At 53.9% G+C, this 26,648-nt stretch overlaps 7 protein-coding genes across 7 annotated transcripts; 2 read left to right on the top strand and 5 right to left on the bottom strand.

Moving 5' to 3' along the window:
* Positions 1–77: 77 nt before the first annotated feature.
* JN550_004723 (uncharacterized protein) lies at positions 78–1,436 on the bottom strand (the record flags this gene model as incomplete). Its single annotated transcript, XM_049316270.1, has 4 exons — positions 78–723; positions 777–847; positions 905–1,090; positions 1,149–1,436. 4 exons carry the CDS (start codon positions 1,434–1,436, stop codon positions 78–80), a joined length of 1,191 nt encoding a protein of 396 aa, XP_049173344.1.
* A 4,154-nt stretch (positions 1,437–5,590) lies between these two features.
* On the bottom strand, positions 5,591–6,886 carry JN550_004724 (uncharacterized protein; the record flags this gene model as incomplete). Its single annotated transcript, XM_049316271.1, has 1 exon — positions 5,591–6,886. The coding sequence occupies one exon, from the start codon at positions 6,884–6,886 to the stop codon at positions 5,591–5,593; it is 1,296 nt and encodes a 431-aa protein (XP_049173345.1).
* A 413-nt stretch (positions 6,887–7,299) lies between these two features.
* On the bottom strand, positions 7,300–9,501 carry JN550_004725 (uncharacterized protein; the record flags this gene model as incomplete). The annotated part of the gene is made up of 1 exon (XM_049316272.1): positions 7,300–9,501. One exon carries the CDS (start codon positions 9,499–9,501, stop codon positions 7,300–7,302), a length of 2,202 nt encoding a protein of 733 aa, XP_049173346.1.
* Positions 9,502–10,234: 733 nt separating this feature from the next.
* On the bottom strand, positions 10,235–13,171 carry JN550_004726 (uncharacterized protein; the record flags this gene model as incomplete). The annotated part of the gene is made up of 4 exons (XM_049316273.1): positions 10,235–10,539; positions 10,612–12,465; positions 12,514–12,917; positions 12,969–13,171. The coding sequence occupies 4 exons, from the start codon at positions 13,169–13,171 to the stop codon at positions 10,235–10,237; spliced, it is 2,766 nt and encodes a 921-aa protein (XP_049173347.1).
* A 1,552-nt stretch (positions 13,172–14,723) lies between these two features.
* Positions 14,724–19,213, top strand: JN550_004727 (uncharacterized protein; the record flags this gene model as incomplete). The annotated part of the gene is made up of 10 exons (XM_049316274.1): positions 14,724–15,144; positions 15,204–15,657; positions 15,710–16,395; positions 16,462–17,089; positions 17,139–17,246; positions 17,299–17,636; positions 17,686–17,746; positions 17,796–18,407; positions 18,488–18,816; positions 18,897–19,213. The coding sequence occupies 10 exons, from the start codon at positions 14,724–14,726 to the stop codon at positions 19,211–19,213; spliced, it is 3,954 nt and encodes a 1,317-aa protein (XP_049173348.1).
* A 665-nt stretch (positions 19,214–19,878) lies between these two features.
* Positions 19,879–20,721, bottom strand: JN550_004728 (uncharacterized protein; the record flags this gene model as incomplete). The annotated part of the gene is made up of 1 exon (XM_049316276.1): positions 19,879–20,721. The coding sequence occupies one exon, from the start codon at positions 20,719–20,721 to the stop codon at positions 19,879–19,881; it is 843 nt and encodes a 280-aa protein (XP_049173349.1).
* Positions 20,722–21,958: 1,237 nt separating this feature from the next.
* On the top strand, positions 21,959–24,928 carry JN550_004729 (uncharacterized protein; the record flags this gene model as incomplete). Its single annotated transcript, XM_049316277.1, has 3 exons — positions 21,959–22,931; positions 22,983–24,820; positions 24,881–24,928. The coding sequence occupies 3 exons, from the start codon at positions 21,959–21,961 to the stop codon at positions 24,926–24,928; spliced, it is 2,859 nt and encodes a 952-aa protein (XP_049173350.1).
* Positions 24,929–26,648: the final 1,720 nt, after the last annotated feature.

Consider the following 26,648-nt stretch of genomic DNA (forward strand, 5'->3'; position numbering starts at 1 on the left):
AGTCCTTCTCGAGTTGTCGGTTCAGGGTTTTTTTTTTTTCTCTTTTGATGATGGGAGGTTAGGCTTGAGACAGCCATTTAACCGGAGGGGTTGCCGTTGAAGGCAAGGTAGTTCTTGGTGCTGGAGGGAACACCGCTGATGGCGTTCTTGGTGGCCAGGGTGCCAATGCGGGTGCAAAGGGCAGCAGGGGTGCTCTCACCCTCGAGGGCCAGGAGGTAGGCAGCGAGACCGGCAACGTGGGGGGAGGCCATGGAAGTACCGGAGATGGTGTTGCTGGCAGAGTTGCTACCAATCCACGAGGACAGGATGCTGGAGCCGGGGGCGAGGATGTCGACGACGGCACCGAAGTTGGAGTATGAGGCAAGGGCATCAGCGCTGGTGGTGGCACCGACGGTGCAGGCGGAAGCCTCAGAGGCAGGCGAATAGTTGGCGGCGTTGGCACCGTCGTTACCGGCGGCGACGGCCAAGAAGACACCAGCGTTGACCATGGCAGCGGCGGCGCTGTTGACAGCAGTCGACTTGCTACCACCGAGCGACATGTTGGCAACGGCGCCGTTGGGGCAGTTGCGAGTGCGGGCGTCGGAGGCGACGAAGTTCATGCCGGAGATGACACCGGAGTTGGTACCGGAGCCCTGGGCGTTGAGGACCTTGACAGCGAAGAGGCTGACCTTCTTGGCGACACCGTAGGTGGTACCACCGATGGTTCCGGCGACGTGAGTACCGCTGAAAAGTTTGGTCAGTCAATGTGATGTCCCGCAAGAGCGTGCAATACGTACTGGCCGTTGCCGTCAGTGTTGGAGCCGTCACCGGCGTAGTTCTGGAGGAACGTAGCACGTCCGGCGAATTGCTGGATTATAGTTAGCAAGTCATAAGCACAAGTATAGGTGTTCGAGGGGCGTCATACGTTGTGGGTGGTCAGGATACCAGTGTCAATGACGTAGGCACAGACACCAGTGCCAGCGCTGTCATCGTAGGTGTAGCTGGTGGTCTGACGGCTCGAATGGGAGATACGAGAGATACCCCAAGGAGCGCCGGTCTGGGTGGTGTAGGCGTTGAGGGTGACAACAGCATCCTGCTCAACGTACTCAACCTGTAATAACCTATTAGCTTTCATGATCTCTTTCATCAAAGTCAGAGACGCTTCGTACATCCGGGTGGTCCTGGATTCTGGCAAGATCCTCATCACTAATCTTGGCGGCGAAACCCTTGAAGGAACCCTCGTGCCACTCGTGTTCAGCGTCACCAGGGAAGAGGGTCAGGGCATCGCTGATGGAGGCGGTGCTCATGCCTTCCTTCATCTTGACGATGTACTGGCCGGGAATCAGGTTGTCACCAGCATCACGGGGCTTCAGGAGGGGGGCAGGGCCACCGGCACGCTTGGAGGCCGGGGCAGCGATTGCCAAAGGCAGCAGAGAGAGGATAGTGGCAGCCTTCATTGTGATGCTGAGCTCGAGAACCGTGAAGTGGTGATGTTGAGTGATGAGGACTTGGTGGATGGTTGAGATTCTTCCTTCAACTCGAGAAATCCATGGTTATTTATCCAAAAGATGGTCCTTCTTACCATGAAGCCGGTCATCTCGAAGAATCCGCATATTGTCGTGGCCTTCCTCATCCGGCGCAACACCGCGGAGCCGCTAAGCCGTGCACATAACTTGGTAGTTGAGGCAACAGTGCCCGAAATACCCAGGGAAGAACCACAAGAGCCACCTTAGAGCCCTTGCGATGTTACCAAAGCGACATGGAGAATTCACGTTTGGAAGGAGCTTGTAGGTAATGCAAAGCCCAGCCTATTGTCGCCCAGCTCAGCCTGCCGGTTGCCGCCGTGAGGCTCTTGGCAGTAGTCTACCGCCTGCATCAAAACAAAAGCGGACTCTCGACCTAGAAGAATCGCCATTGCTTGGGAGCAACTCTAATTGGACCAGGATCTCAGGAGAACTTGTCCGGATTTGTCAGGTAAGACTGCACATCGTCCCGACCTATGCTGGAAGACGTAGGGTATCATGGCAGCAAGGGACGTCGAGCGCCTATGCAGGCGTATCGTGAGCTATTTCGAGAACCTTGAGGTCGTCTGAGGGATGGCAAGATGATCAACCCACGGTCTTCCACATCGCCACCCCTATACTCTCCACTACAGAGAGACTAAGTGGAGAACAGGTCTCTCCATGCTGGCAGGCGGCTTGCCAGGAACCCGCTCAGGAACCCGCCCATACAGCGGGTATCTCCTGAATGCCGCAGGCTATCGAGCGTGTAAGTCATGCTAAGCTTTTGGGAGCCGGCTTATCTTATCCCAAGGCGGGCCTGCACTCACCCTGGCTGGCTCTGTCCAGTCCGGTACCCCATACGCCTCATGTCGTGCGACGCAGACAGCTACGCCACGCCACAGAGTGGCCATGGCTCACGTACAGACCGAACCCTTGAGCTGTGCGTCGCTGTTCGGAGAAGGGAGACTTATCATGTGGCCGCAGTGCCCAGAAATGCCAAGGCTGCCGGAGTATTGTAGCGAATTCGATGGCTTTTATAGGAGCAAATGCGGGCGTGGCTTGGCGCGGCGCTGCCACTGGACTGGACTACTAGGCCGTTTGCGCCATCATTGCCTTCCTTATTGGGAAGTCACCACGTCAGATTTCCAAGAGCACGCGATAGGGCGCAAGCCAAGAAACGTCACGGTGGGCACTCATGTACGCTTATCGGACATGTCAGCCACAATTGCTTGGCCGGCGAAACCAAAGTACTGTTCGGCTCATCGGATAAGATACTACCTAACCTGGGTATCAAGACCTCCGGTCGGACTCACGGGTTGGTGGATTAAACCGGCGGCATCCTGTGACTCCTTACTTGCAGCGTGTGGATGTTTTCATGTATGAGTAGCGGGGTAAGGACCAGAAGATGCCTGCCAAAAGGTCTCGCTGATGCCCTGACGTGTAAGAGGCACAGTCTGCAAAGGGATGTCGATGCGGCGCGGCCATAGAGTTTGGGGGCCTTGAGTACTGCCTTGATCAAGCCCTAGCGGGCAAACTTGGTTTCGGTCTATTAAGTTAAGGACCTCTACTCCGGCCCCGTCTGCTGTTATAGGAGCAAGCCCCGAGTTTCGCGGCCAACGATCCGGCGCGGCCCCACATTCGCGAGTTTGCATGAAGACAAATCTGGGGAAGTTAGCTGCGAGGGCTCCCTAGTGTTATCGGCATGTGAGTACGGGTCTGAAAGATACTAATAAAGCGCGGTGTTGCCAAGCTGCCAAGAGCCTTTGTTTTCCTCTTCCAGAGACCTGTGTGTCCCTGGATAATGCCACACAAACTTGGATGGCCCAGCTTCGGACTATACAGCATCGCCGGAGATGCAAGGCATGCTGCAGTGGCTCACTACCACTGGTTACGGAATTCAAATGACGACATACAGCACTGGAATCACGGCAGGAGAATAGTCATTGTCGCCTTCGTCTTCTAGAAGAGACTAGATGGGGAATTACGGTCCGATAGGCATCGCGACTACCTGAAGAGTCCATGGACAAGCTTCTTGCTGTCCCTGATTCTATGCAGCTGTTCCTGGCATTTAAAGTGCCAAGATCAGCCCAAGGATAAGGGCGCCCCGACTGAGCTGATGCCGATCCTTGATCTTTCGGGCAGATGCCAGTGACGATCACCAGATATCCTTAACCAGCTGCCAGATACTGATAGTGCCTGATGTATGGATACACAAAGAACGTACGTTTAGTTTTCTGGCTCTGCCAATCAAGCTGCATGAAGGATCAACAGTAACACGACGTCGCCTGCAGCAGCTCTATGTCGAGTGCGGATGAGATGGAGGTAAGCGAAATGGTGCAGATTAGACGTTCCTTATTAATTGTGAAGATTACTCTTTGTCATCGACTGCAGGAAACCCCCAACCAACTGCTTGTGCAAATACAGTGGATAAAGCATCACGGCTCACGGCAGATAGGCCCAATTGCCATAAGCCAGCACGTATGCTATCGACGGCATGGGCCAAGTGCCACGCACCCAAAGTCGTGTTAGCTGTAGCGGATCGAATTTAAGCGGTCTTGTGTGCCCTTGGAAGCACACTTTTCTCATTCACTGAGCTTCGTCTTACTCCAGTGCAATTCTGAAGAGACCGGCGGTTCGAAATGCTTGGATTCACACAATCCCAATTCTGACCGGCTTGTCCAGTATGTAAGGAAACATGTCCAGTGCCGATGCTCTATCCAGTACATACTCCCAGCTCTCAAGGATGAGTATGTACTCGGTCATGTATCCTAAGAAATCCATGAAATCATATCGGTTCCAAGGCCCCCTTGGAGTATAGCGCGCAATTACCCGACTTACTGGGTACCAAACAGAGGTAGGGACAGAAGCATCCAAAGTGGACGGTAGACAGCTTTTTCCAGGTGGATGAATTGTTGCACTACCATGGAATGGATAAGCAATATCCTGGATGAGTGAAAGAGTTGAGAGAGTGATTTGTGTCCATCGACGGGCAAGACTGGTTCTAGTAGCCTCTGATACATCAAAACCTTTGAACGAACATGACAGTTCTGCACACCCTAGGAATTCTTTCCACGATAGATGCAGTGCCCTCATGGTGTCCTTTTCATAACAAATTTTGAGTTTTCCGTTGTCAAAAAAGTCTGCCAAAAAGACTTGGCGATCGCCAACCCATAATGACCTAGTAGAAAGCGAATGATTGTTCTTGAACTGTAGTTTAGCTTCTCCAAGAAGCGATTGCAAGCTCAAGAATTCGGCTTTCCAACTTTCCGTATACTTCGCCGTTGGCCAATTCATATCGCCCTTTATCTCACCTCGCAGATGGAGAAATCTTTTGGCAACCTCTTTCTTAAGCTCGGGCAAGAATGTGTAAGTTTCAGAACACCAAGCCCTAATTGGGACTCCCCAAGGACTCATGGGGTTATGGAAGTTGTTCACTTTTGCATATCTGGCCATGGGAATGAAACTGTCTGCCACGCTTTTTAAGTCTCCCATATCTTCCAAATCTTCCATGAGCTGAAATCTCATTTTGATCGCACAGAGACCGACAATCTGATAGCGATCCCTTCCGGTTAGGAGTCGGAGGTGAAAAAAAGCGTTACAGCCGCGTATGATTGCAACAAAATCTGTCGCGAAGCACATTGGGCACTCCGACTCAATGACTATCTCAGGGTATCCTATTGTCCCGACAGGCTTACTGTAGTATGTATTCGTCTCTTCGCGCCATCTATGGTGATTGTAACTGTGACATTGGCTGAGGTCTGCGACGAATAGAACCTCAACTATTAGTGTGCCATTAGAACTGATTTTTGCTGTTTCTGAGGAGATAGTTCGGGTGGTAGGACCTTCAGTCGTTACACGTCCGCGTTCAAACTCTTTCCCCCATCTCTCGATAGTATAAGGAGCCCAGCCAGTCGTTGCTGGCTTATAATAAGTATTGCGACCGAGCTCAAGTCCCTGCTGAGCGTTCCAGGGATAGTTTGGGATTATTGGAATACAATGCATCCCGAATATATCTTTGTTAATTTCAAGAGATTTCTTGCAATATCGTCTTATCGCCGCTTGATTTGAAATTGATGAGATCTTGCCTAGGAAACGTCTGGTGGAGGTTCCTAACGGAGAAGACTCATGGCATCTCCTCCAATCCGGAACCCAGGAAGGAAATATGGTAGACGAACCCACTGCAAAGACCAAGACTTCCATAATTCTCCTAGATAGAAGATATGCTGCAATTCCAATATATGTCTCGCGCAGAGATAACTCGTAGTCGGGCACCAAACCATCGGAAACACCCCTAGATACAGGCCCAGGAGGGCAAAGACCTTGTCCCGCGGATCTGACGCGCCACAAAGCAAACTACTCCGGAAGAGTTGAAACAGTTCGGTGGGTTTTCTCGGGAGAGGCTTTGAAGACCAGCTAACCCATCGAGGTACAAGGCCGAGATTCATGGCGTGGAGAGTCTCGAGAATCTCGGGTCGAAAAGCTTTCGGACTGACTGTGTTCTCACCACAGTAGAATCTTACCCCTCGGGCAGCCAGTACCTCCTGTATAACCCATATTCGCGAGAAGTAACGCCTGCGGAAAAGAGCACTAATAGCTTCTTTGAGAATAGTGCTTTCTTTGTCTTGCCTATCGCTGCTTAGCAGTTGCACGATATCTTGAGTGTCAGACTTGTTCAGCGTATGAATGGCGTGAGCACTGCTGCCCGTATCCTCGCCCAGATAGACGCTGACATGGCGTGCGCCGGAATAGATCGCTCTCATCATCTCGACTTGGTGTGACCTTTCTTTCATATCGTCTTGATTTACGCAGATCGCGTCGATCCAGACTGTCAAGGTGCCTGCGCCGTTCAAAAGGCGATATTCGTGTCGTCGTTGCAGATTGCGGATAGCAGCTTCGCAGTTTGCCGTGATAGGCAAAATATCCCACCAGTCTCCAAGAAAGATGCTCTTGGATCGACTGCTGTCTCCGCTTTCATCTGCCCAGGTGTAAGACAACGCTTCGTACTTCCCCTCTCCAGTTCGGGCTTCCTCTAGAGATCCATGCAGAAGGCCGTCGTCTCTCGGTCGGTCAACTTGTAGGAGGCGGATGATTCCAGCACCATGCATTGGTGCATAGCCAACATGGCTATACGAGTGCTTTCTACGCTCTAATTGTTGTTCGGTTTGTTGCACAGTTGCAGCCCTATCCTCCTCCCAACCTTCCTCTATTGCCGAGACATACTTGACCGAAGCAGGCCACGTCAAAGGGCGCTGCGTATGTGGCTGGTTGTCGATGCGGTCTGCTAGTTCGCTGTTCAGATTAGATGTAACATTGGACGAATCCTGCCCGCATCGAGAACAAAAAACGATCCCGTCAATTGAGCTGATGTCTGGCCGCCGACACTCCGTTGTATGCCAGCGAAGCATGGTGAAGACAGGAGAATGGTGTAGAACAAGGGGCTCTGACGAGTGGAACGATGTTGCCGTACTTGAAAACAATTCAGAAAGGACTGCGAGCCAATGATGCATGTCGTGTTCAAAGCCAGGAGTTAGATGGGTGCCTCGCGGCGGCCTTTTTAATAGATTCCTCCAGGCAATCATCATCGAGGCTCAGCCACATCAGCATAAACTATTGACTGTCCGATCATTGGCTCTTCGATGATGGTGCATTGGAGTAGCCTGCTTAAGGTTGCATCACCAATATGGACACCTCCTGAACGTACGACGCCATTTTACACCCCAGTTCTTTAGTATCGGATGACTTCATGTAGAAAACGAAAAGAGGACCTTTTTCTGAATTGTCAACTATAAATTGCGGGGTATATTCATGTCTAAGTGGCTCATTCCTCGTCATCACTGCTATCGCCAAAGATAGCCTTGAGTACATCGTCCTGTGCCCGCTTGCCCTCGAGAGCCTCGTTGACACTGGCATCAACCTCTGGCTTGGCAGGAACAGCAGTAGCAATTTCTGGTTGCGTGCTCTTCTTCTCGCCTTCAATAACAGCTATGGCACCGTTTGAGTCGCCCTGTGCTTGTTGCAGCAGCTCATCCAGCGTGATGGGCACACCGCTCGCATGGCTTGTCCCATTGGAACCGGATTGAGTGTAAGGATTTGGTGCTGCAGTGGTACTGGCCGAGTTCCTCGTGGCAGCCTCACTATCGGCATCGGGTTGCAAATGGGCTGGTGGAGGTACATTGAACCTCTTGCAGAGCAACCTTGTAGGATAGAAGTCTGTAGTTGACCTTGTCATTGTGCCATACATACCCATCTTGGCAGCTTCTTCAGCTGGATCGGCTGGTTTTGGTGCAGGTTTCGTCAGCACATCTGTGCTGGACACAGTACTTCCAGCGATGAACTTGGACGTCGAAGTTGTGAACCTTGAGGCCATCATCCCGGTCATTGGTTTGAAAATCATGGCGCAGCTATGAAACTCTCGCAACTCCCGAAGCCAGTCTTCATTAGATTGTAAGGGTGCTTTTGCTGGCAACGTGACCTTGCCGAACCCTGCTGAGAACTCCAAGTAGGTACGATATCGCCCTCTTTTCGCTTCATCGTCAGCATAAGGAGCCGAACCTTGAGCACCACGAGTAAGAGCAGAAATTGCAATGCTCTTGTCGAGTGTAGGAACTTGGGCAAGCAGCTGACGTTGCTTCTCCTCAGGGGTCAAGGCGTATCCTTCGGGGACCTCGCCTAATGCTGGAGGTAGGTTGGCCTTGCCTGTTGCAGCAGCAAGACGATTCCGTGCAGCAGGGTCTAGAAAATCAAACACCGACTTCCCAGGCAATTGCGCTTCTCCTAGAAGAGCAGCGCGGGATTTAGGATCTAGTTGAGATGATTTGGCTGCATCAGATGTGGACGTATATGCGCCGTTGGCTGAATCCATATTCCGCTGCTTTGCTGACTTCCATCCCGGGGGGATCTTTGGTGGGGGGTATTTGCCTTCTGAATTTATTTCCGAGGCAAAATTGTCTGGTCTGACGCCAAAGACAAACCCATCTAAGGGCAAGCGGCCATCATGGCATTTTCGCAAGTTTGTGCCAGCCTTGGCCAAAGCGTTCTTCTTCGAAATGAATACTGGTACTGACCGCAGGCTTGGATTGACTGGGGTTGCCTTGAGTGCCTTCTTCTTCTTCTTATCTCCTCCTATCACACGGTTGTATGATATCTGCGGCCCGACTTCGTAAGGATCTTCATCGTCAGAGCCAGTATCGTTCAGGATGCCCATGCCGATTCCTCCACGACTTGGCTTCGTCTTTTTCCGGTTGAAGGCCGAGGGCCGGATCAACGGTCCGCTGCCATCTTCTTCGTCGCTGCTACCGCCAACTGTCTTATTTGTAGAAGAAGATATGGGCGTAAGCTTATACTCTCCCTCAAACCCCAGCCCTTTGCGATCCAATTTCTTGATCAGGGCAATCATGGGAACATTCTCTGGTGCAAAGAGATGCGTCTGTCCGTCCAAGTCTCCTCCCACTTTCGACTGGCCGCCGACATCGAGCCTGGCGCCTCGGCGCACTTTGGGGCCGATTCCTTGCCCGTCCTTCCAGCCCATGCGTCTCAACAGCTTGACCCCCATGGTCTCGCCTTGGGCCCGAAAAACATCGGCCAGCCCTCCCCGCCGGACCCCATCTGTTCCCGTAGACCCTAGCCCTGCAAAATCGGTGGCTGTCTGGAGTTTCTCGCTTTCAGCCTTCTCAGCAAGGTCCTCGTCGTCCATGAAATCTTCGGGCCTCTGGCCCTGGCCTTGGCCCTCGGCGCCATCTTTCCACCGATTCGACCGCGACGACACAAAGGTACTCGGCGTCCATCCTTCCTTTGAGCCAACGGTATTGAAGTAGCCGGCGCTGAAGCCGCCCGTGAATGCACCATGCAGCCGCTTGCGACCCCGCTCATCCCTCACCTCCTGCTTCCAGACTGGCACATAGGAGCCATCGTCGCGGACCTCGGGATCGAGCGGCGGGAGAGGCGTGCCGAAGAGGACGTAGGGCGATTGCTGCGCTTGGAGGTCTGCTTCGAAGTTTGCGCGTGAGCGTTTGTGGGACATTGGCGTCGGTTATGTCAGGAACTCATGAGAGTTGGTCTGGGGGAGGGTGAGTCTCGCCGCGGAAGAGGAAGAAGTGACGTGGTGCTTGATCGCTACGGAAGATGTCTTGGGTTAGGTAGGCGAGGTAAGGCGATAAGAGCTCGGATGTGCTTATCGGCGCCGGCTTCTCGGTCGCTGTGGTTTAGTGCCTGACAATCCCCCGGCGGTGCATCTTCAGCACTGTAAGTCCGCCAAGCACAGCCCCCAACCACCCACGGATGGCCCACACCTGCCCCCAGGTTATACATTTATCACCTCCTTTTGGTCGCTCAATTAGGATATATCTAAATGTTTGCGCTCTGGAAATGTTCGAATACGAATTTCTACCCTGAGTCTTCGCACTGGAACATCATGGCCTCTGAGTGAGTAGCCTGATAAGGACCCGGACATTTGTGACATTGGAAAAGTGGTATAGGAGGTGAGCGTCTGCTCATGCCTGCGTCTTGGTTCTGCTATTGATATGGGTTTCTCCCTGTTGATGATTCTCACAGGTAGCCATCAAGTCACGTACCCTAACTACCATCTACCCAGTTTCTACACACACCTGACATATTGGGTCATGCATACCTAACTTTTGATGATACCGTGACTCCACCCTATGCTTCAAATGCCACCACCAACTCCCGTCCATGCGAAGTGATTGTTCATGTCACCACAACATCGAGTTGTGTCCGACTTCTCGTCACCTTGAGCATCACATAAAATCGTCCTCCGTCTCATCGCCTTCTTGCCCCACGACAAGCCTGCCAGCATCGTCTGCCAGTGCCAGTGCCATAATGTCGTTTACCAACTCTTCACTACGACTCCGGCCCGAACCGACGCTGGTTCCAGGAACAAGCCCAACATTGGGCATGTCTTCCCCGACTGGTGCGCTTGAGCTTCTCACTTGCACTCGGACCTCTCCCGGTACGCCGTCAATCCTCAAGCTTTGTGTCTCGGGTGCGCCTGTTGCAGGTGGTCGGACCATGGGCCCCGGGTTTGCGCTGACCAGATTTTGTACTGTAGAAATCGAATTAGTGTAAGCTCAGCTAACCTCGGAGAACGTTCCTTGCGAACTCAGTAGATACTTACGAAAAGCACTGGCATCTGGAGATCCGTCCATTAGCCATTTCAGGCACAGCTGAACGCGTTCGCGACAAAAGCGATTGTTGTCATCATATAGACAACAATTTAAAAGAGCAACGATGCCATTGTGCTGCACAATCTGTAGCTGTACTGTTGGGTTGCCCGGAGAAGATTGTCCAGGCGGCGGCTGCAGAAGGGCCGCCAGTATCGAAAGCAACTGGCCTTTGATTCCAGACCACGGAAACTCGTATGGAGGCTCAGATAGCGGCGGCGGAGGCGGTGGCGGAGGGTTCGTCTGGTAAGCAGAAGCTTGCGGGTTTGCGGACGGGGCGGGGGGGACTTGACGTCCGTTGACCAGGGGGACTTTCTCCACGCCTTCGTCGAGTCCTTCGAGCAGCTTGATAAGCTCGTAGACCGTCTCATACTCTATGAGATGCTGGCGAAGAGGGTGGATGTCTGCAATAGTGTAAAGGAAGTCAAGATATTGGACCAGGCCATCCTTGGCTCGCTCCAAATCCCATGTATCTACCGGGAAGTCAGCAGGATCCAAGTTCCCCTTCCGAACATCGGCCTGGATCTGCATAAGGGCCACACATTCGGGCACGATGCGGCTACGGAAAATGCCGTAGAGGAAGTTGAGCATCTTGGCAAGCCGCAAGTCTTCGGATGGAACCGCGCTGTCGTTTGAGGTTGTGTTAGGGTCGTAATCCTTGGGAGGAAAGAATGCTGTGCGCGAGAGATGGGTAATCAGGCGGAGTAGCACAGTCTGCGCAGGCGATATGATGTCTTTTGGACTGCGGAGCGCATTCCAGGCGTATGGAATCAGTGAGCTTTCATGAATGGCCTGCACGATCTGGCTGCTGATCTGGAAGATGAGCGACTGCTCATCTTTCTCCCAGACGGCGATAAAGACCAGCATCTCCCTTAGAAGATTTTTGCCGCAATCTGTCGCCAGAAGAATCTTGCAGCGTGTCTGCTGCAAGTTTTCTCCGAACCTGGTAAGACCAGTACCAGCTGAGTCGAGAATGCAGGACTTGACGATCATGTGGAGTGCTTCTATCTGTTTGGGATCGAGGATGTTCGGGACCTCTGTGAGAAGCCCAGTCATTGGCCCTTCGCCGTACGAGTCATCATCATCTGGGTCTTCTTCGTATTCGTCGTACTCGGGCGCATAACTTGGAGTGGCTCTCCCCGGTTGGTTCTGCCAGTCGGCGTGATTATGCGCTTCTCCCACTGGATGATCTAGGTCGTCGTCTGGATCATCAGGTGGGTCGGCAGCAGCATAACGCTGCATCAAATTTGCTTCGCATTGCTTTATCCTCTCAGGCACAAAGTCTAGAGGATACATGCTCAGGCTCCAATCTTTATTGTTGGGGATGCGTGTCGTTTCCCACCACTCGTCGAGTTCGTGAGACACATGACCGTACGCCCTGTCTTGCTCAAATTCATCTTTCTCTTCAGGGTCCCATTTTGAGACGACCTGTTCTGCCTTTTCGTACAAGTCGGGTTTCCAGGACCACATCCTGGGAGGGGTATAATTCCATGCAAGGTTCCAGTCATGCGGAAGCCATTGGTTTCTTTGGTCCTCATCCTGGGCGTCAAAGTATTCCTTGCAGATGGCCGTAGCAGCATCGCACATCTTCGAGTTGCGCTTAAGCCAATTGGCAATCTCCGAACGCAACTGCCGGCTTCGTGGACCGGCGTACTCAAGCACCGACTCATGTCTATCGTCGGGCCCAGGGTTACTGTCAACATCGGGCGACTCAATCAGAACACGAAACCAGAACGCCATCTTATTGCGGTCATTCTTCGCGATCCAGTTGTGTGCCTGCTGCAAAGCCGTCACGAGAACTTTCTTATCTGGACTACAGTTAGAAGGCGACAAGGCTTGTTGGGAATAGGACTTACACAGTTCTGTGATCTCGTTAAGTTTGACTCTTGAGGCATCGTCCTCTGGCATCTCACCATCAATGCCTTTGCTGGTAACGTTAACACACAGGCAAATAGCTTCATAGACTTCATGATCGAAGTTAACTGCAGCGGACAAGTCTTGAGGAACCTCAGGGTCTGTAGTGACAAGAAGGTTTCGAGCGATGTGCATGAGCTTGTTCAGCATTTGCAGTGCCTCTTTGAGGGGAGCATAATTCTTGATGATAAGAGCTGTGATTTGAGGCGTTGTTATGTCAATGAATCTCGTGGGTATCATGGGCTCCGAGCGCACGCCCAGTGACTTTTCGTTCAGATCACATATGGCAGCAGAGACTGCTCGCCGAAGCCAAATCCAAACCCGCAGGTTCCGCGAAAGAACCTCTCTGCGACCCTAGTGTCAGCATGGGAGTCTTCCAGGTAATGTTGCAACATACCGAACATCTTTAAACGTATGAGTTTTCTCCAGAGTTTTGGATATGACACTCATCACCTTGGTAATGGTTTGTGACCCCATGACTGGGGCCTGCATGTAATGGCCCTCCAGGCAGATTAGCCCTGCGCCGAAGCTCCGTTCCTCAATGGAATCCTCCCTCCACGCGTGAGGAGGATCCGTGTCCAGTCCCCCATTTCCAGCCATCTTCAGGGGGTTTGGGTCGTCAGCCCAGAGATCCCATCAAGCACAATAACCATGCAAGCGTGGTGCAAGAGGTAAGTTGGTAAACGCAGCCCCTCCAAATGTTCAGACCCCACCAGAGGCGCACGCGAGATCTGGCACCGGCAAGCGGCCGAAGAGATCGTAGTATCCACCTAGCCCGTTCAAGGCCAGTTCAAGGGCCGTCTTATCGGAAGATGCCACTTTGACTGTGCAACGACCGTAATTGCTGAGCGGCTGAAGACGAAATATGCTTCATCCAGGTATTCAGGGCCCAAATCGTCGGTGGAGGGGCTTGAAAATTAGACCCGGCTTGATAAGCTCGTTTAGCGAAAACTGACCGATAGACGCATGGCTTGCATAGCGGCCCGGCACTATCTGCCCTAAGTGGACGATTGCGCATTACGGAATAGTTGTTGGTTAGTGACCAGCCAGGATTGGCGGCCAGACGGGGCCACGGGCTTGGGCTTGACAGGCAGGAACCCGAACACTAACAAGGTACCGAGGGACGTAAGAGACCCAATTAGCGCAGGGCGCCGTTGGAAGTCCACCACCAGGCCTGTCCCTGTAGGCCAGACTAAGATGGCTTAACTTATACTGTTGCCATCGTATCGTCGCTACTATGTAGATCAATTGCCAGCGAGCATTGGCCGAGTCCCGGGATCTCACCCTGGGGGTCCTATAGGGTTGGCTCATTATAGAGCTTAGGGGAAGAGCCGGCAGCACAGGACGGTGCCTGGCAGGCGACGCAATACGCAATCAATCAGGGCCTCGGGAGGTGAGGAGGTGTCCCGCTTTCCGGCTGGGCTGTTGCTTCTGTCCTGCAGCCGCCATCAGATCAGGGCATGTTTCCGGTCGAGATTGGAGGATTAAATGCTACGCGCGAAACGAAACCAGTCATATCTGTACGACATGCATCCACTTCGGTACTTCAGCGGCGACGCTTTCGGCCGCCTCGTCAAGGGGCCTCCCAAGGCGTCGTACCCTCTGCCCACTCTGCTGCACACGCGTACGGGGCGCCCCGATTTGACATCTCACGTCTGACAGTGAATGGGCCAACTACGGCGGCCCTGGAGGTCCCAACGGCCAGGAGAGGAGGCGTTCGCGGCGCACCGAACGGGTGAACCGTCTTGCTCGCTGTACATGCGACCCCAGCGTAGGATCGAGCTGACGAGTGGCGGCACCATTGCTCTGTTATTGGGCGACGGCAGCGAAGGATGCCTGACATCATATCCGGCCGAACCACGCCGCCCTCTCGCATCCAATGCAGCTATAATCCACAATGCTCACCCGCTGCACCAGCAGCCAAGACAAGACAGACAGACACCGGACACACACACACACCCACCATGCGGTTGTAAGCGCGGGGAGTCGCAATCTCCAGCGCAACGTGACGCCTCTACAGAGCTCTTTCTTTTCCTCCCATTTCGTGTGCACCCGGATAGATATCCAACGCCGCCCAGGCCACATGCCTCTAGTATTGCTTCTTCCTTGCGGTGACAGGTTCTGAGCCTCGACTCGACTGCCCTCAGTGCCAATGCAATCCATCAACCCGGGGCTCATCCCCGTCTCGCAGCCTTGCCAGACGTGCGGTACGGTCTCGGAGAAACGGTACTCGTGCATCCAGTGCAACAACCTGTGGTTTTGCGACGGGTGCTGGCCGAAATGGATCCTCCACGCCCCAGGCGCCGTTGGATGGGGAGGAAGACCGCATGAGAGGGCCGACCCGTTCATCGTTGCACGGCTGCGCCAGATCTTCGAGCCGTTGCGGACCGAGGCAGATCACCAACAGGAGCTTCTAGATGACGAGGATACCGCTTGGTTTGGCTTTGCTCGCGATGCCACCGGCCACCCGATCTTCCAAGATTACGGGCGGTTCGCCGGAATAATGGGTGAAAGTCGAACCAGGGAAGGCAGCGAGCGATATCCTCAGTTGGTAACGTTTATTGGTGAAACAGGTAACACTACTCAGTAGCCCCCATTAAGTGCTTCATTTCGGTCACTCACATTTGTTCAGGGGCGGGCAAGAGTTCACTCATCAAGTTGTTGATCGATCGACAAAACTATAGCTCCGCCTATGGCACAGCCTTCCGCACACCAGTCACATCTTCTGGATATGATCGACTGCCGACGACAGGAGATGTGCATCTCTACCCTGAGCCATCGTCTTACTTCACCGACACGCCCCTGTTATTAGCTGACTGTGAAGGTCTGAATGGCGGCGAGATGCTGCCCAAAGCACTTCGATATCAAGCTGTAGAGGAACAGGGGTCGATGCAGGACAGTTTTGCCATACCCCAACGGGTCCGGGATGAAGTGAAGAATCGCAAGATGAGGAAGAGCTCGTCACGGCATATCGCATGGGCCGATACTCCACAAAAACAGAAACGAGAATATGCTGTCGCCGTATTATACCCGCGCATCCTCTATTCATTTAGCGATGTCGTAGTATTTGTATTGCGTAATCCTCGGTTAGCATCACTTCTGTACCACTTGTCACAATCAAGCTACTAACAACTTCAGGGCATTCGAGTCAGTGGTACTGGAAAAACTTACAAGATGGGGCGCGGACTCCATCGACAAGTCGTTGAACCAACCTGTCTTACCTCATGCCGTTATAGTGTTCAATGCGAGTGAAGGCGTTGACGAAAGGGAATGGGACCCAGAAACAGCGACCGCTATGCTCATGGCCGATATTCGAGGCGCGATATTCCGAGAGCCTGCCCTGAAACCCTTCGTCCAGTCGTGGGTCGACCGCGGTAGAACGATCAACACAACAGAAGAGCTATTGCACTGCTATTATGCCTCTGTCACAGTTGTTCGTCTTCCGTCGCGAGGCTCGTATATGCTCATGGACCAGCAGGCGGCAAAGACATTTGATATCATCAAGCAGCGGTGTATCGCATCGCATTTGCAGAAGCGACAAGTGAGGATGTTGGCAAATGCCGAAAGGTTTCAGGTGTACCTCCAAGCTGCTTACGACCATTTTACCAGGGATCTGGGCACCCCGTTCGACTTCGTGAAAGAGGCTCTTAAATACAGCCCATCACCACGCGATTTCGGAGGCAATATACTCAGTCTTGCTGTTTCTATCAAAGAGCGTGCCGTGGAGGAGTCGGTCCGGAATAACGCAGAAGAGATCTTCCAGAAACTTGGACCGATGATTGCTACTTGTGTAATGTTTGATGCGGTTCGGCAAAGTCTCATGGGTTAGTCTGCTCATGTAATGGAGCTTTCTCAACAACACATTGTTACTGACCTCTCCTATCATCCAGGTACCGCTGCCCAATTACTAGACGACGCTTATGCAGAGCCGTGCATAGCAGCACTACACCGATTTGCAGATATGCATTGGCCTTGCTCCTTTCGAAGGGGAAGCTCTACGAGAGAAGAAGATCGATGTTGTAACGTCAAGATTGGCCACAACCCGAAGGGTCACCAGAATGCTCGAGGTGCACTGATTGGTCATGGTACTTATCAGTCGAGCTTTGATCCGACAACCTTCGGCGCTGAGTGGTCGCAAGTCATCCGATCGAATTTGCTGAACCTCCAGAATGCCGTGTTTGAGCTCGGCCAAAAGCTTCCCGGAAGGACGGAGCTTCAAGTCGCCGGACTCATACACAGAGAGCGCATCAATGAGTTCTACAAATCCCTCGGAACGGCCTCGGATTTCGTTAGCCATGTTGCTTGCTTCTCATGTCTTCGGGAGCTTCCGGAGTGCCCTTTGCCATGCGGTCACATACTGTGTCTTCCCTGCGTACAGACGTATGGGCGTAACACGTCACGATCAACAATCGAAATGACGAGATGTCCTTTGCACGTCCAAGATGTCATTGCAGATCCCCCCTGGATAATTCCAATCAAACCTGCGCGTGCTGGCGTGCGCATTCTATGTCTTGATGGGTATGTATGGACGCTCTTCTATCAGGCCTCAGCTCACTTGTATATCTAGGGGTGGTGTACGAAGTATCGTTGAATTGCAGGTGCTCAAGGCTATCAAGAAAGTCCTCGGTCCGAAATTACCCCTGCAGTTGTTTTTTGACCTCATTGTAGGCAACGGGTACGTGAAACTTCAGCGACCTTCCTAGAAACGAAACTAACGACTAGAAAAGCACCGGTGGCACCATCGCACTTGGTTTAGGTGTAAAGAACTGGTCGGTCGAGGAGTGTATCAAGCGATTCAAAGAGCTCTCATCGGATGCCTTCTCTCCGCGCGAGCTGACGGGTGTTCCTTTTTTCGAGAATCTTGCTACATTCTATCACGGAAGCATCTATAAGACAAAACCGTTTGAGAGGGGCTTGAAGATGGTTTTTCAGGACCAGCCCCTTTTCGGAGGAGCAACCTCCCAGCGCGAGATGCCCACCAAGGTCGCAGTTGCGGGAACAACAGCCTTGGATCAGAAATCTGTTATCTTCGCGAATTATAACCGCCAAGATCGGGCAGAAGGAGGTAAGTACTTGCCAGCCTCTTCGTGAAGCGTTCGCTGAGACAATTACAGGCCTTCCGTACCAGTTTTCTCGCTCGAGTGCGCCCGAAGATGGCATGAAGATATGGGAGGCGTAAGTCAGATTCTGCTCGGTTCTGCTCGAGATACTGACACACATTCAGTGCAAGAGCAACATCGGCTCAACCGCCCCTTTTCAAGCCTTTCCAGAAGATGGAAACCAAGACATTCTACACCGGTGGCTCAGCAAGCTACAACTGTCCGGCCCTGTTGGCAGACTATGAGTCCAGCTTGATATGGAGTGACATGGCGGACTGTCCCGCAGACATCCTTCTGTCAATCGGATCTGGGAAGAACGTCAAAGATTTGAATACTCCAGCCCAACTATCTCCTATCAACACGGGGGTTACCAATCTGCCACGAAGGACGTCTATTAACACTTCAAGGCCACTACGCGCAGCCGCGACTGTAAGTAAACTCGACGACTACTCGAGTAACGACAAGATATGGGATCGGTTCATCCGCTCTAAGTCTTTACCCAAATCGTTCTGCTCCACAGAAGAGATTCGGCAACGATATGTGCGGATCAACCCAGCCCTGAATATGAAAATCCCGAAGCTTGATCAGGCACGAAAAGTGTATGAACTGGAGCGCGAGGCCCGAGAAGCCCTTCTGTCGAACTCGGACGCTGTCAAGGAGGCAGCGCACAGGCTGATAGCCAGCACATTTTTCTTTGAGAAGAATGCAGGCTCTGTCAAGCAGACGGCGCTTTATGGGTACCAATGCTCGGGTTGGTGTTGTTCTGCCCGTCGTCTGTCTTCTGCAGCTAACTCGCGCCAGGGACAATACTCTGCAGGTTCCGAGCTTCGTCTGACGAAATGAGGTCGCTTGGGGAGTTCTTACGAGCAGCATTCAAGGGCGAGTTCGAGCCTTACTTCCTCCTGGAAGAAGAGGTGCCTCGCTCGGCTCCGATCAGAATTCCACTTAATGAGACTGCCGTGCACGAGATGTGCTACCGGGGCTCTTTTGAAATGGAGCCCTTCATGGTTCAGACACAGCGGGAGCTCGCCACGACGAGGATCTCTCTCTGCCTGCAGAATGAGCCGTACCCATCGGGCGTCACCGTGCTGCCCATCAGCGGCTTTCCGCGGCAGCTGATCAGCGAGGACAACGCCGGTCGCAAAGGTAGGTCCCGTGCGGCGCCCGCGACAACCCCCCAGCCCCCCTTTTCAATATAAATAATACTCACTAATGACTCGAGAAAGTGCCGCCAGCCTATACGCGCCCGGCGGCCGTCAGCCGAACGCCCAGTGAGGAGGTGGCCAAGGCAACGGCGTCGTCGCCCCAGGTCGCGCTGAGCCCCGTCAGCCCGCTCGACACGGCCGTCAAGACGCTCGCGCTCGACGAGGCCGCCGCCACCTACGAGACGGGCGGCAACTACCAGATCACGGCCGCCGAGCTGTCGCCCGATACCGCGTACATGCGGGCCGAGCTGCCCGCCGACACCAACGAGATCCCCCGGACGGTGATCCACGAGCTGGATGCGGGGCCGGCGTCCACCATACACCCGGCGCTCCGGTGATGTATAGCTTTTCTTGGTGATTCAGCGGTGAATGTGTTTTCTGAGAGGGCGGCGGTTGCCGAGGAACCGAACGTGCAGCCATGATCGGCCCCGAGGTGGGTGATCTGGCAGGTGTGTGATGAACGGGGGTACCTACAACATTATACTTCGCTTATTGTTTGTCTGATTCTTCGAATTCGTACTAGAAGGCTCTAGAGAACAAGTTTGGATTCTTTTTTCTCCTCCCGGTACAAACCTTGGTGGAAAATTTTGGTTCACATCGATGGCTTACCTTCATGAGATACCTGTATAACGAGTACTGATACTTTTTATTTCTTGGGTTTATCTGTTCGAATACACGTATATCTTCACTTCATGTCACAGCGGTAGAAATCAAGTTTCGAGAACGTGCAGTCCATCCGCAACCGTGAGCCAGGAGGCGTTATGTGACTTCACTCATTGATCAGACTTGAAGAGAAATTTGACTAATTTATATTTCCTCCCTCGTGTTCACGCTCATGGTTTGTCAACGCAGCCCCAAGATTTCTCGCCCTACGTGCAATACTGCGTTCTCCAACAGCGAAGGCAAGATGGCAAAAGACAGAGAACTCTCCTTGGGTTGTCAGATAGACCAGTCTGGCAACCCATGTAATTATCCGGTTCAAAACCTGGTTGTGTGCTAGCCCCTACATCTCATCGAACATTGATTCAACCTCGGACCACCACTCGCTTTCACTAGCCCTCTTCGCAAATAAATCAACCACCATTTGTTGCACTAGGGTCTGGTCCCTGGTTGTCAAAGTCTTTGCGACATACTCGTGCACGTCCATCCCCGAGAGAAGGACGTCATCCACATGGGTGGCTTTTGACAGCTGCTCGTCCATCTTTCCTTTTGCTATGCTCAATGTTTGCGTAATGTCCTCGGCGGTGCTCAACCGTACGGACTTGAATGGTCTGGGCTCTTTCTTGTCATCCTCCTCGGCAAGCCTTCGCTTTTCTGTAGCTGGATTCTGATCTAGGGGTGCGGATATATGCCGCCAGGGGTTGTTGTGCGCAAAAGTTTTGACATCTTCGTCATCATCGCCGCCATCCGTTTCTCTGGATAATGCCAGCCTGTTTACCGGGCCGGCGTTGAAGGTGTTCACGTAGGGCTGGCTGTGGGAGTAAATACGTTGTGAGAGTTGTGGAACATTGGCTGGCGAATACCATCGATTCTGGGTTTGTTGATATCTTTGTGCTGCTGCTTCAGATCTGTGTAAACCCACATCGTCAACGACGGCAAGCGAAGGCTGTCTCGGGCGGAATCTTGGTGGCTTTTGGAAATTGATAGGGATTCCATGCTCGACGGGTGAGTCCAGCCTTTGTGTGGCGTTCACTGGTCTTTGGATTCTAGACGAGCCTTGTGACAGGAACTCGATATAACGACGGGGGTTGTCACTTGGCTGGTAAAGACGAGTGGCGGCAGGGTTTCCCGACTTTCGCAGCTTGAATTCTTTGCCCCTTGTTTGTAAATCGGGCTTGGACGACATCCTCGAATGTTCTGAGACGAGTGAAAGTGAACATGTATTTGAGCAGAGGTGATGTGACGGTCGGTCTCGGATACTCTGCTTGTTGGTGGTAGACTGCATGCAAGCATATGTGTACGCGTGAGCATGGGCATGTTTCATGGGGAACTTGATGTGTGAATGGCATATGCGGAAGACTGGTCGAGGGTGTCAAGTCCAGATCGTGCCGTTTGCTACTCTAGTCTCTGGTTCTGAGCAGGTCACATGTTTGCTCCGACGCTCCTGCCCTCGTGATGCGGAAAGCAACTTGGGGGTAGGAGCGACCATCTCCTTCAGGCGGCTACAGCTTTGAGAAGAGTTACCCCAGAAAACCGGCCGCAGACAGTCAATAGAAAGCATCCTTTTCTCCCGTTGCATGAAATTCAAGCTGGATGTGGCAAACGGTGTGTTTGAGGAAGAAGACGGGAATTTGGTTACTCAATGCGCCAGTTGAGAAAGGTGCCTGGTCCCAGTTGGTACGATATGTGGAGTGCAGCAATGAGCACCGCTCCCATCAATCAATCCCATGCACGACAATGTGCTCACACTTGAGCACCTCTGGACCCAGGAAATCACCACAGTCCAGGAGGTTTGGCAAGTCACAGGCTGATAGCTTAGGTAAGTGCCTTATCTTGCAAGAGCCACGGAGACAATTGGCCGTACGGATGGGAATAAAGTCCAATGTGAAGTCTCACTAACACGAGATACCACAGTACAGCGACTTGGGGCACCTCTCGCACTTCCCGCCCGGTTACATGCATAACCCCCCAGCCCCCAAAAGCCTACCTAGGTAGAGTCGCGCTAATCCCATCGGGGGCTCGCGCCGCAAGGGACAATCTTCCAGCAGACGCGGCCACGGGGGGACGGGGGACGGGGGACGGGCAGAAAAGCGCGGGCTGGCGGGCTGCAGCGCTCGGACCCATCCAATCCAATCCAATCCAATCCAATCCAGTCCAGTCCAGTCCAGTCCAGTCCAACACGTCTCTCAGCCTTCCCACCCAAGCTGATTTTCGCGACTGAGTTGCCCGTCGCAAAAGGTGACGATTCTACTAGCTCGCTCACGTATATTCCCACCCCACATCGCACATCGACAGACAGGTCGCTGCTCTCCCAGCTCCCACTCCCACTCCCACTCCCCAGGGCCCTCGACGACATCCATCGACATCAGCCAGCGCCCCGGTGTCCGTCAGCGCCAGTGCCAGAGCGCACTCCGATCCTCACAATGGCCCCCAAGGGCACGGGCAGGGACGCCGACAAGGTCCATCGCATCGACCGCACCGCCGAGTACGACGACTTCATCAAGAAGCTCGCCGCCTTCCACGAGAACCGCGGCACCAGCTTCGAGCCCGAGCCGCGCCTGCCCGTCACCGGCGGCCACGTCAACGTCGACCTGCTGAAGCTGTACCGCGCCGTCATCGAGCGCGGCGGCTACGATGAGCTGTGCAGCAAGCAGAAGGCCTGGGGCCAGCTGGCCACCGAGCTGGGCATGTTCGCCGACGACAACAAGAGCATGGGCCAGCTGTCCTTCCAGCTGAAGCAGGACTTCTACCGCTACCTCGGCGCCTACTGGATCCACGACCAGTACAAGAAGGAGCCCCCGCCCAAGGAGATCCTCGAGTCGCAGTCGTGCGCCACCAAGTTCGGTCCTATCCTGACCCGCACTCTCGAGAGCTTCGAGCTGGCCACGGGGAAGCGCCCCGGCAGCGAGACCCCCGTCAAGGAGGACCGCCCGGCCGAGAGCACCCCCATCTCGGGCAACCGAGCCTCCGGCCGCCTGCGCGAGGCTCCCGCCCAGAGGATCCCCTTCCAGCCAGAGACGGGGCCGAGCCGCGCCACACGTCACAGCTCTTCGCAGCACAGCGTCAGCCAGCCTCATGGCTCCCATAACTCCCACACGCCCACCGGCCAGCACGGCCAGCACCACCACGGCTCTCAGCGCCACGACCCGCTCCACATTGTCCAAGCGCAACAGGCTGCGCTACGGGGCGCGTCGAGCGCCTACACCCCGCCCAATTCCGACCTTGCGTCCAGGCTGAGCGAGGCCATCGAGCCTCGTGGGCCAATGACTGTCGCCCTGCGACCCGTCAACACACCTGGAAACAACCCGGTCGAGTTTGCCAAGCGTCAGCGTCAACTCCGTCTAGCTGCCGCCGGTATACCCGAAATCGTCCCTGGCAGGCCTGCTGTGCCTGGAAGTAAGTGCCACATGTCCCTGTCGAGCCTGTCCCCGTTCTGACCTCGTCCAGCTGGATCGGATGGACCTAACATTTACACCCGATGTCTCCAATCGCTGCGCTCGGGCATCCAAGCCGAGCAGGCCTTTGCACTGCATCACCTTGTCAAGATCTCGTTTGAGCGTGGCGACAAGTTCAAGTTCGAGTCATTTCTTGGCTTAGCCGAGGGTTTGATCGAAAAAGGCCTCGAGATCGCCAGCTTGTTCTACCATGTAGACTGGCAGATCGACTACGCTGGCACTGATGACACAACGGACAATGCCGTTCTCGATGGTGTGAACGGCATGGACGACATTCTCGACAGAATACAGAAGCTGGATTCTAAGCCTGTGCTCGACTACTTGCAGACCGCCGAGTTTTTGGACCGCTTTACTCGCATCACCGAATCTGTACTCACAATTCGCAACATGGTCATGCTACAAGAGAACGCCATCTACATGGCCGAGGTTTACCCTCTCAAGGATCTCCTATGCATCATCCTCCATCTGCCCAGCCTTGAGATGCTCGTCGAGATCAAGCATTTCGCCCTCGACATTGCTGAGCAACTGACCCCTTGGCTGGTTTTGAAATCAGAGGATCCACTGTACCAATCACTTTTGGGCCAACTGGGCTCGACCGACCGCGGTACCATTCTTACGGCCTTACGCGCCATCAGTCGCATCTCCATGAACCTGGACGCAACGAACAAGCTACAGAAGGTTCCGGTCTTGGTTCTGCAAAACATCATGAATTGGCTGCTCCTGAATGATGAAGAGTTGATGGACGCTTGTCTCGACTTCCTCTATCAATACACGGCCGTCGTGCCAAACGTCGAGTCCCTACTCAGATCCGTTGACATGGAGCGGGCCATTCCCCACTTGGTCCGGCTCCTCGCTCACGGGGCGAAAAGGGTGAAGGAGGATTTGATCCTCGAGGCAGAACGGAAGCTGAATGCATCGGAATCCGTGGCAGCGCTTCCGCTGGACCTACAAGAGAAGCTCGGGGGCACCGACGAGCCGCAGCGGTGTTTCCACTGGCTGCAAAGCCTCTTTGAGGAAGACAGCGAGTCTCACATCACACAGATTGCCATCTGGCAAGCGTATCAGGCCTCGTTCGGCGGGCAGAGCCGCAACACGCTAAGCGCTGCCGACTTCATCCGCAATGTGAGCCACGTTTTTACGAACGCCCGGGCCCAGATCATCAGAGGCCCAGGCGAGGCACAGCGATTTATAATAGAGGGCATTCGTGCGCGCACGCTGCCTCTTGATTATGAGACCAAGGAGGAATACGCAATCTGCCAGTGGACCATTGGTGAGGCGCCGTCGGCCAAGAAATGCGGTAGCTTCTTTCCCGGAGGCGAGAAGCTCTGGCACCATATTCTTACAGCGCATCTGGATCAGAGCATCGGCGAAGACGGCAAGTTTGAGAACAAGGATCTCGAAGCGTCGTGTCGGTGGGCAGACTGCAGGAAATATCCCACAGCAACCAGGACCAAACTTGCCGAGCTCACGCGCCACCTGAAGACCCACGTCAACTCGTCCAACAAGCGCGGCCTGACTGACGGTATCGAGGTGTCTGCCAAACGACAGAAGAGGTCCTACATAGTCCCAGCCAAGACTATGTCGGTGACGTGGGAACAGACGCTGATCACTCGCGATGAGCGAAACCCTCAGATCATCCGAGCCGCCGGTATTCCCTTGAGTGCTGTCCTGGTGCTTCGCAACATCGCACGCAATGTCGTCAAGACGGAGTCGCAAGAGTTGCTGCTGAAGCGTGAGGAGGCTGGTGGTGAGACGGGTGGTTGGAACGAGAAGCTTTTCCGGCCCGTCATGACTCGGCTTTTCGAGGTCATGACGGAGAATACCGCGATGGTGAGCTTTCCCCCTGTCCAGGTACAACGCTCATGTGAATTGACACTAACATTGCTATAGTCTGACTACATCGCTTCGCTCCTCCAGCTTGTTCAGCAAGATATTTAAGTGGCTTGTGACCATGGCATCGATATTTGCGATCACATGGGGCTTTCAAACTTAGCCTCTGGCACGCTGTACCACATTCCAGCAGCACTTTACGAGACCTCATCCCCAGAGCGCAACGTCTGGCATTCTATCCGCGATGGATTAGAGCAGCGGCAGTCTGTTTATAGATGACCATGCCGAATCTACCAGCGATAGCGGTTGGTCAAGTTTTCAGCATCCACGCAGAGGTCCCCTGGCCTCAGCTGGCGGACGTAGCACTTTGGGGGTCCAATTTCACGTTGGTGCATTTTTGATTTGCAATGATTGAGAGGGAGGTGTTTGGCAGGCCATGCGGAAGGAATCATCTCTGCAGGGATACCCCAGGCGTTCAGGAAGTTATAGGGACCGCGACCCATGATCTCGGAGGCTCAATCATGATTTGCTTGCGAGCGCCAAAAAGGGGAGGGGCGACACGGATTGTAACATTAGGGGCTGCGTAGGAGCATGTGCGCATTTTCTGGTAGATGCCTATGTACTGGCATGATACAGGTAGATCAGTGCAGGAATGCATACTAATTCTGTGTAGCTCAGGTTGATTATCTAGATGTCTAATGGATGTCTATTCTACGTCCGTCTGAACCAAGAAATCTGCGTTGCTCAGGTCAGTGGCCAAGGGAGATGAAGACCTTCAGATTCACTGTCACCTGGGCTATGATCGGAAACCATAACTACCTGACTTACCCACCACAGTCTATTAGGTGCAAGTACAATGTATAGTATATAAATGTAAGTCGGTCAAGAGGCCGGCCGGCCGCCAGCTGTGGTCGGTGCAATACGTCATGCCCAAGGCAAGGCACAAGCCCCAAGGGCCAAAGCACGACGCTGGAACGTTTCGCTGGCCCCCGGGGTGGCAGGGGGCCAGGGGGCTGCACGGCTGCACGGCTGCACCTTTGGGGGGCCACCTTTGGGGGGTCCCCTAGGCGGGTTTAAGCTCGACCCGGGCGCCAAGACAATAGTGGCCAGGGTCAGTGCTGCATTGATTTGGGACATCGTTACCTTACCTCAGCCATGCGGATGGCGCCTTGTTGGGAGACAGCCAGTCAGTGACACGACATAGGAGCCAGTCGGCACGGCAGACGACGGGACTGTGATACCCAATACGCACATCCTGCCAGCGCCCGATACGAGGAAAAGACCGACCCGCGCAGCCGGCGACAGAAGACCGACCGTCACCTCCCTGCGCCGCCCAGTGGCCGTGCATGGACACGTAAACTGGCCCCCCGAGAACGACTGCGAGGCGAGGGCGAGGACGAGGGCGACGCCCCCCAGAGGACAAACGAACGAGCTTCGAGACGGCTGCCAATCTCGAACGATGCGATGCCGCATGGGCATCTAGGACATTGCTTCACCAATTCCATTCATGCGCCACTGATCACCACTCGTCACGATGGAAGCCCCGCGGCAGAACGGTGGAGGAGGACCCGGCGGCCAGGCCATGAGCCGCGCCGAGAGGTTCGAGGAAGAGAAGCGCCGCATCATTGACAGCTGCTTCAACAAGAAGGATACCGATGGTTCTCGTGAGTCTGAGCCCCCAGAGGAGACAAGCGGCAGGCGGTGCTGATGCCGCTGATGCCGCTGCCGCCGCCGCCGTCGCTGCTGTTCCCTTCCTGCCGTCCACCAAGCTTACACGTGTGTTGTTCTGTCCGACAGTGCTTGAGACATACATCACCCATATTAGGAT

Source organism: Neoarthrinium moseri, assembly GCF_022829205.1.
Source record: "Neoarthrinium moseri strain CBS 164.80 chromosome Unknown scaffold13_Wmoseri_CBS_16480, whole genome shotgun sequence".
In the NCBI taxonomy this organism is placed as follows: Eukaryota; Fungi; Ascomycota; class Sordariomycetes; order Amphisphaeriales; family Apiosporaceae; genus Neoarthrinium; species Neoarthrinium moseri.